This window comes from Staurois parvus, unplaced genomic scaffold (genome assembly GCF_062004578.1).
Source record: "Staurois parvus isolate SC_StPar_1 unplaced genomic scaffold, SC_StPar_1.0 ptg000794l, whole genome shotgun sequence".
NCBI lineage: Eukaryota > Metazoa > Chordata > Amphibia > Anura > Ranidae > Staurois > Staurois parvus.
Genome location: NW_028318590.1, coordinates 806734 through 816734, shown reverse-complemented (window position 1 = coordinate 816734; position 10001 = coordinate 806734). Strand labels below are relative to the sequence as shown.

Genomic DNA, 10001 nt, shown 5'->3' with positions numbered 1-10001 from the left:
GACAATAGAGAAGAAGCCAGCTTTCAGCTGCTGCAGAGAGCCAACAGGGGGATTGGTTCCAGTAATTATTCCCCTGAAGTCACCCTCCCTCCCCACATCTGATCCACCCAGCTGCCTGGGCCCTCCCTGCTGGCCTGGGAGCCATACAGGAGGACTGGTGATAACCTCTTACCCATGGCCCTGTAGTGGAAGCCTAGGCAAGAATAGCAGTATCACCTTTTGGCAGCACTAGGTAATAAAAAGCAGCATTTCACTTCTACAAGGAGGAGGGGGAACCAGAATAAAGTGAAGAATTTGGAGTTTAAGGTTCACATTTAGGAGGTGCATGGATGTGCAGAGCGGCCTTAAATATATTTGCAGATTCAGGTAACAAACCTTTCCCAAAATATTTTATTGTACTTTTCAGAGTTGTCATTACAACAAGCAAGTTAAACACTGAACAGGATTTTACAAATGGATACATATCAATGTTATAGCCACCATTAGAGTTGAGGTATCTCCGTCCACAAATGTGCATTTCTGGAAGATCAGATCTGTACTTTCAGGTTCTTTAGCTCCTTCTTGCTGGAGCTTTTAAGGTGTTTGAAAAAGATGGGAGGTGGCATTCCTGATCATGTGACCACTACATGGTTCTCATCTCCATCCTAGAAATATTCCAGTTCATCGTCCTTTTTCTTATCAGTCTGGAAAGACACCAATTTCGGTCCCTCCCCTGTACCAGGCAGAGGTACAAAGACTCGAGCGTGGATATAAGTGTCCTCTCCAGTGTTCACCTGGAAAGAGCAGAAAAGTTAATTCCACCTTTAATTTTGTATTTTAACTGATATTAGAGGTATATTATGTGTTCTACCAAAACAGTTCCAAGATATCTGGGGGCGACTTTAGATTGCAAGCTCCTGTGGGGCAAGGACTGACAACTGCTGGAATGTTGTCTGTACAGCGCTGTGGAATAGGTCAGCTATAAAAATGAAAGTGTGCAACTCTGGGGGATACAATAGAGTGTAAGCTCTGAGCAGGGGCAGACTGACCATTTGGAAACTTGGGCACTGCCCGAGGGCCTGGGGTCAGTAGGGGCCCCATGAGATGCCTGGTACCTTTGAGTTTGGGCACGGACACAGGGGCCCCATGATCCCCTATTGCCCAGGGGCCCCATGAGTTGTCAGTCCACCCCTGGCTCTGAGGATATAAAGAAAGCAGCATTAATAATGTATGCCTTGTGGATATTAGAGTGTAAGCTCCTCTGGTGCAGTCATCTGACCATCCGTGTTCTCTATACAGCACTGTGGTATATATCAGAGCTATAGAAATGTAGAATAGTGTGCCTGTGGGGGGACATTGGAGTGTAAGCTCTTGTTACAGAGACAGATATGACCGGCTCAGTGTTCTCTGTACTGCACTGTGGTATATGTCAGCCATATAAACACAATAGTGTGACTGGGGGGGCACATTGGAGTGCAAGTTCCTCTGGTACAGAGACTGATATGACTGGATCAGTGTTCTCTGTACAGCACTGTGGAATAGGTCAGCTATTTGCAGTCCAGGAGGGTGGAGGTGTGGTGAAATGCAGAAATCAGGTGGTGTGGGGGCTGCAACTGGGGTGGTAGACTGAGGAATGGGGGCAGAAGTATGAGATTAGGGAGTTGAAGACCGCAGCATGAGGGAGGGGTGTGGGGCAGTTCCCAGCAGCATAAAGTGGTGATGAGTGTGGGATGGGGTGAGGAGCAGAGGACAGCAGGTCAGGATGGGGGGTGAAGAACAAGGGGGCCACAATGTTAGTTGCTAGAGCGAAGAGAAGGCACCAAAACCTAATCGAGGTGTGTGGAGCAATAATTGTAGTGGCCAGACAATAGTGTTCAATGGAGGGGGTGGTGTCATCTGATGGGGGTGAAATTGGGGCAGCAGTGTGGGATGGGGGTTAGGAGTATGGGGGCAGCACTAGTTTGTCTGGATATGGTTGCAGAGGAGAGCACTGAGGCTTGAGGTAGAGAGATCAGGCAGCTGGAGGTGGGACGTGTCCTAGGGAGAGCACTGGAGCTGGAGGCAGTAGGGGCAATTGTGCTCCAAATGGTAGTTGTCATGATCCAGCCAAGTGGGAGAACATCTGGATCACATTGTGGTTTTTATAAAGAATGCCAGTCATAGTCTGCCTAGAGAGATTTCAGAACACAGGATATCACAATACTATGTCTGGAGTTAAATATGAAACCCAAATTATTGCAGCTTACCAATCCTTAGATGCGGTGGCTGCATTAGTTTAGGCTCCTCCCCATTTTCACCAGGTGATTAGGCCAGTAACACCTCCTGTATTAGAGCACCCCCCCATCCCCACTATGGAGGGATGAGCACAGGGGACACCAAACCATTGTCATGGGGGGGGTTTACATACATAAACACTGATCATTGCAAGCACCCCTGTATGGTAAATTGTCTCAAGCCTCTTACATCTGCAAGAGCTTTTGGAAATCTGATGCAGAACTGGTCCTAACTGTCTGCACCCCCCAGCACTGCCCCCTAATGCCACTTGGTGTACCACTCATGATTCAGAGAGAGACCAAATACTTCTAGACTCCAGGGGAGAATATAGCAGCCAAGCAGTCTTTAGAAACAGCATTTTCCTACTGAATTCTAGCCAACTGCCATTTTCTTCCCTGTGCTGAATTGAGAAGCATTTAGAGTTTGCCGGCTGCAGGTGCTGAGGCTGTGTAGTGGGGGAGATTTACTAAAACTGGTGCACAGAATCTGGTGCAGCTGTACATGGCAGCCAATCAGCTTCAATTTGTTCAATTAAACTGATAATAAAACCTGGAAGCCGATTGGTTACTATGCACAGCTGCACCAAACCACCAGTTGTAGTAAATCTCTCCAAATGTCCTATATCCATTTTGCCTGTAGGGCACCAGAACATGTGCCTCCTGCTCCCCAGTGGCAAGACAGACATTGGATATTTCTGATATATTAACCCATTTCCCACCTGTAGGATGTCATATGATGGCCTCAGGTTAAAGTGGTTATAATGGGATGAAGCCTCCACCAGGCATCAACTTACTGCCCCCAATTCTATTTCTAGCAGAAGTGATTAGCTCAATTGCTTCTGCAGGTGGAGTGGTATCCACCCCCTGAAGACCTTCCCTGGGCTTCCCCATCCAATTTCAGAGCCCTGGACTACTGAAAATGGTGTCACTACAGAGGAACTGAAGTTCTTCAGTCTGAACTAGGATTCAGACACTTCCAGCTCTGTTTACTTGGCTGTTGACAGCCAGACCGATTGTGGTGTCTGATCTGCTGCATTTAAGGCCAGAGGAGTGATTTTAGGTCCAATAGACCCAAGATCTCTCCATAAAGGGTGTTTAAGGGTGCCAAGTAATTGGTAGCTAAATAGTGTCAGAATTGGCCCAGTAGGTGACTGGTTAAGGATAGTATGAAAGGCGAGATCCTGTTCCAAAGACTTCTGTAAAAGGTTCATACCATAGATAAAAAACCCAAAGAATTACCTTGAAAAAGTAATTTGTTCCGGCAACAACCTGAGTACTGACGAGGATCGCCTTAAATTCCTTAGGGTTCGTCCCAGACTGTTTCTCATACTGTTCTTTAACCTGAAAAAGAGAGGAAAGTACAGGTTGGGAATGGCACAGATATAGACCTGCACCAAGTACCAGCTATAGTAGTTCTTCCTGCAGAGGATCAGACTAAGCAGTCACTGCAGGCCAGGGGCCGGATGTGGCCATTGGCTTGCCTCTATCTGGTCTTTGGGGCACTATTCCATCAACTGACAGCCATCAATTGGGCACCATCCCATTAATACCAACAAATGTGCAGTGTTTCTTCCATTCAAACCAATGAATGGGAATAGTTTATGCCCACTGACACTGGGGCATTTTCTACCCCCCCCCCCCCCAAAAAAAAAAAAAAACCACAACTCTATTTACGAGATGTCATTCACTTCAGTTCCAGCACCTGATTACATATTATGGATAGGGTGTATAAGGCCAGGCCCCATAGACTCATTGTGAGGAGGAGCAGTAAAGTACAAATCAGAGGCTGCATATACACTCACTGGGCTCCATTGGGTCCACCTGTTCATTTGCTTGTGGACAAATGCTAATCAGCCAATCACATGGCAGCAACTCCATGTATTTTGATATGGTAAACAACTTGTGGAAGTTCAAAACAAGCATCAGAATGGAGAAGAGGGATTTCAGTGGCTTTCAACATGGCATGGTTGTTGGTGCCAGACAGGCTGGTCTGAGTATTAAGAAAAAAAAAAAAATTGTTGATCTGTTGAGATTTGCACACAACCATCTCTGGGGTTTACAGAGAATGGTCCATAAAAGTAAATAGCCAGTGAGTGGAGGAAAACACCTTGTCAGGAGAATGGGCAGACTGGTTCAAGATTATAGAAAGGCAACAGTAACTTACATGACCACTCGTTACAACCAAGGTATGCAGAATACCATCTCTGAACAGATGCTACACGGCCAACCTTGAAGCATATGGGCAACAGCAACAAAAGACCACACCCGGTGCCACTGTCAGCTAACAGGAATGGAGGCTACAGTCTGTCCAGGCTTACCAAGCTTAGAAAAATGTTGCCTGGTCTGATGGGTCTCCATTTCAGCTGCAACATTCAGATGGTAGGGTCAGAATTTGGTGTCAACCATGAATCCATCTCCCTTTCATGACCTGCCAGGCTACACTACATGCTCAGATAAGGGTCTGGCATAGATATAGGTGTAAACCACCCCCACTTTTTTTAGTGTTGCCAGAAAATATATACCAGATAGCTGAATGTGAAAATAAATTGCCTGTCTGTGGGGAACCCCACTGACAGCCAAAAAAAGTTTCAGTACTAAAATGCTGCATAATGTATTACAAGTCACATGGTATTTCAGTAGCTACATGCCATCTTACCCCATACTCGGATACCACTTAGTAAAATGTCCCCTCTGAAGCTCGCAGTCTAATCTCTTTAGGTATGAAAGGTCAACCATGAACCAAAAGGGAGCAGGTGTCCAGCCCATCACTAATAGTAACCAATCAGCAGCTAATATTCATTGGCAAGACTCAACTGAACAAGCTGAAGATGAAAGCTGATTGGTTGCCATGCACAGCTGCACCAGGGAAGGAGGGGGTTTCAAGAAGCTTCTTAATACAGGACCATCCATGGCCAACATACATTGGCAGCCTTTGGGAATTGCAGCTTCAGCCATTGTAAGCTATAGGGGGCTACAAGACTAAATTCACAATGTCACACTAATAAAGAGTACATTGGAGCTCCCTCATGGGGCCCATTTATACCAGCAGCTGCACAACATGCAGACAGGATTACATTGTTACAATGCATTGCAAAGTTTAACTTGTATAGGGAAAAAAAAAAAAAATCATGCAACTTTAAGCCGACAATGTAATGCAGTTTACTGAACACACTTGTATGGTATAAACAGGTCAATGGCTTCTTAGGGTCCCAATGCAGATCATCACACCTGGCATGAACCAGTCCTTAGGATTGGATCCCCAACCACTTACCTCATCAAGGATGGCCTGATCTTCTGCAGTAGGTTCCCTGGGCTCACTCAGTCCCCCGGGCTTACTCAGTCCTCCATCTGTTACTTGTGCAGCCTCAGCCATCTTTGTAAAGTTCTCAGTGGACTAATACAGATCACCCAGTACCTGGGCTTATATACCTGTGGGCTGTACCATTCCACAGAGAGGGTGGGGGTGTCCAATAATGACTACACCCTGCATGTGATGGGCCATTCTCAGGAGAAAACTGATACTAGGCATTGGAAATGACGTCATACAAATCAAAGTCTGTGCTAAGAAAATCAGTGGAATGGTATGAGGAACCTATGGATCCCTGGAGGTAAATCTGAGGTCTCTGGTATTACATCCTTCTTTTCCTGACCGCCCACCTAAAGGAAAACATGATGCAGGTGCCATATGATGCAGCAAAAATTACCGCCCCCCTGCATTTGTAGTAATACTATTGCCGAACGTGAGCCATTCAGGTGAATGGGAACTGCGCCCACAACCACCCTGCAACCTGCGATGGTTCAGCCCTTTCAGGGTTAAATCAGACATCTGCAGCTGATATCGCTGAGCCCTGGACATGGGGTGGGAGCAGACAGGTCATCACCATAGGAGGCACTGCTGGCCATACCCTACTACACCCTACTTAAAGGAACAGTATTGCTTACTGGGGACACCATTCAGACACCTAGACCCGAGTTCAGAGGGACCTAAGCCTTGTTTAGACTTACGGTTGGAGGGTGGCAAAAATTGGTGGTTGAGCCACATTTTTGCTGCCTACCACCTGCCCCTATTGAGCTACAATTAGCAGCAGATGGGGGTGTTTACATGTACTGGCCGTGATTGCTTCATTATGCCCCCACTGCAAAGTTGACCCAACTTGTAGCGATTGTCAGATGCTACACATTCAAGTCAATGGGGAAGCACTGCAAAAGCCCTCATTGCACGCAGTTGCAAGGCATTTGTTGGCAAAAATGGAGTTTAAACAAGTGGCACGGAGGCGTCAAATCTCTTCCTCGTTGCCTGTCAGTGCGATCCGAACACAGAACAGGCTTCAGCGGCCAGGGAGATGTAGATGTACGTCTAGATCTACCCTTACTTCTGAGCTCTCCAGTGCCAGATTTAGGCCCCGTGTACTGGCCAGTAAGGCTTGGTTCACATATATGCATTTTATGTTTGATGCTTTCTCCAGTGCTTTTTGCATTTTATTTTGCGTTTTTCTACACGCATTTGTGCTGCGTTTTCCTCAGCTATTTTTTTTTTGTTAAAGTTGAATTTCTTTGTTGTTGGGCGGAATACAAATGCAAAACTCGGCAAAGATGCAGCAACAACGTGGCAAAAACACACTACCATGCATTTCAGCAGCTTCTCCAGCTTCTTCTAGCCAGAAGGTCAAATTGTGGTCAGGAGTTGAGGGGCTCTGCAGGCCAACCCCTCTTGGGTATGAGTGGAGACAAAAGGCCTAATTTGTAAGTAAGCACCACAGTACCCCTCCTGCAGATAGTGGGCCATTGTACCAGAACCCCGGGATATGGAAAGGTGTTCTATTGCACTTTTAATACTGAGATTGTGGATCCTTGTGTATGTTAATTACAGTGAAGAACTGCCATATTGTGGACTGTTGTACCTTGTTGACCTTTCCAAGTATTTAGGTAAAGCTTCAAGCAAAGAAACTCCTTGCTTCATCGTTGTCTCAGCGAGGCCAAAACCATATGTAAGGGTAGGGAGATGGTCGTTTGTCATGTCCTCCATGTTTCCCTCTTCGTTGGATGCCCAGCAAGGGTCACATGAGAGGACTACTCCGAGGTGGGTTCTTCTTAGCTACTCTAGGCACCTTGTACAGGGTCTCTCTTTCTCTACTCCACACATATGGGGTACCTTTGCTTTAGTGCCGTTTTCACCAATGCCTTGGGAAACGCCTGAGGTTGCCCTCAGGAAATACCTGACCTGAAGACAGGCCTTTACTTTTAGAGATGAATGTACACCATGTACACTTGCACCACAACTGTTTTCAAGTTAACTCTCGGGTCCCCATGTAAATGTACATCTTCCCACTGTAGCTTGCAATTAGGCAGGACATGCTGAACACTGACCACAGCCACCTGTCCAGCATTTTCCCACTACCAGTCCCGGTAGCAGCATGGAACCCCACCTTGCACAAAGCGCAGGATCCAGCCTGACTTTAACTCTTGAACTTCTGAAACTCTGTACAAGCTGGAGACCTCTGGAGTTCCCTTCTGTTCTGGTTTCTGTGGGAGATGGAATTCAGTGTAGAGAGAGCCAACAACATCTCCCTTGTGACACCTATAACAGGTACACATTTACGACAGGCTGCTTGCTGACTATACCTTCGTTTCTCATGGTGACCACATGTGTACTTGCACTAGAATGACTCTTAGCATGCTGACTCTTCATACATGTGTTAGCGACATAAACTATAGACTAAGTGCAAAGTTCAGACCAGGCAAAAGGCAAATTTTCAATGCTTTAATGAATAAAGTGCAGAAAGTACAGAGTCCAATATGACACAGTCCCTAATTCATAATCCTTCTCCGGCTATGTGCTGTCCCGGCATACCTGTAAAGGTGGAGTCCATGTAATTACCGAGTCCATCAGAGGCTTCTTCAGCAGCTGGTGTCTTTAGGGTGAACCCCAAGTTCTATCAAACTCACATCTTGGTGGCATCCTTGTACTCCTCCTGGGTGCGGCTCCCTGGTCCTCTCCCTTACGGGGTTCTTTCTTATGGGCTCTCAGCTCTCCCCAGGGAAAATCATCTTCATCATCATCTACATGTTCTCTTCTCTGGACCACTGGCCCTTTTTTATATCACAGGCTCAGTGGGCCAGACTTAGAGATATCACTCAAAAACTTAAAGAACTGGGAAAGGCATTAACCCCTAACCCTCCCATCCGGGACAGCACCTGTCTAACTAATTTCAACCTGCTTACATGTATTTCATGAATGTTGTGAGCTAACCTAAAGTTTGAAGAAGCATTAAAGGGTAAGAGACTGTGAACGCCTGGTTGGCTCAGGAGTGGGTGGTGGTTAGGGGGACAGGAATCACTCTCTTGGAGAAAAGACCCCCCTCAGGTATCACGCACCAGGTGACCAGGTCCACCATGTAACATGGATTTCGGGTGTTCGGATGGATTCCCCGAGCCCTAACCTGGACCACAGCAAATCGTAGGGCCCTACGTGAGAGGTGCCCCAGGTGATATGTTTCCAGGACTGGTGACCAGGAGGATGAGGCAGAGAGGCCTATGGTCTGCATGCATGTACAAGGTGTGAGCTTGAGCGCAGGAACCAATGGGTGGCACCGAGGCTCTGTTTGTGGGCGAGAGATCAACTGCATGTGCTGGTCACACACACCGGAAATAAGCACCCTGCTTGCAAAATGGTGCCCAAAACTGAACTTACTAACGCTTTGTGTGGGGGAAGATCTTTCCAGCAATCTAACCGGTATTATGCAGAAAGTATCTTGATGAAGAAATCCGCCATCAGCTAAAAAAATCCATCACAGCAGGTTGTCCCTCAAGAACGCTCAACCGGAGATGTCAAGGAGAACCAAGAGACACGAGTTCATTGCGCAATTCTGACCTGGACAAATAGGGGCTGATTTACTAAGGGTAAGGTGAAGCAATAGAAGTGAGACACCAAACTTCACCTAATTGAAACAATTAAGACCTTGCCGTGATGAACAGAAAAACGTCTCCACATAGGAAAATGTCTATTAGTAAATGTCGAATTGGAATCGTCGTGTATATAAAATAGCAATTCTAAACTGGGTCCCTGGAGGGCGCAGAGGAGCAAAGATCCCATTTTTCCCATTTCTTTCTAGAAACAATTGTCAGGTGTGATTTGTTGTTTGCTTTCTTTTAATGCTAATTCTATTATTAATTCTCTCTTGTTTTGTAGTGTTTTTTCATGTTCTGCAAATAAATGCATTTTTTAATGAATGTTACAGAGTAATGCATACTATTTTCTAATGTTAAATATATATCTGATCATTACAGTAGTATCTGTTCTATCACCAATCATTTTTAGTGTCGAATTTGAATTTTCTTATAATATTTACTTAAAAGTATATATCTTAATTCTTGAATGGTGATATACTATATATGCACAATATGTATGTAAAGTGCTGTGTGAATTGACAGCGCTATATAAGTCCCTGAGTCAGGGGGCGGACTGACCATTTGGAAACTCAGGCACTGCCCGAGGGCCCGGGGTCAGTAGGGGGCCCCCATGAGATGCCCCTAGTACCTTTTCATTGTTTTTTTTTAGTTTGGGCAAGGACACAGGGGCCCCATAATCCCCCATTTCCCAGGGCCCCATGAGTTGTCAGTCCGCCCCTGTCCTGAACTAATAATAATCCATGTTTATATTCGTGTTTTTTGCAATCTGGTACAGTTTAGAAAGCTTCACATAATGTAGACAAAAGAGCTCTCTGAGCGCAGCGTGTTCTTGTGCAGCCC

At 46.0% G+C, this 10001-nt stretch overlaps 1 protein-coding gene across 1 annotated transcript; it reads right to left on the bottom strand.

Annotated features, from left to right (window-relative positions):
- Positions 1-376: 376 nt before the first annotated feature.
- On the bottom strand, positions 377-5625 carry LOC149444271 (cystatin-A-like). The gene is made up of 3 exons (XM_089654721.1): positions 5524-5625; positions 3492-3593; positions 377-773 (listed from the first exon to the last, which is right to left on the bottom strand). Exons 1-3 carry the CDS (start codon positions 5623-5625, stop codon positions 645-647), a joined length of 333 nt encoding a protein of 110 aa, XP_089510847.1. The 3' UTR covers positions 377-644.
- Positions 5626-10001: the final 4376 nt, after the last annotated feature.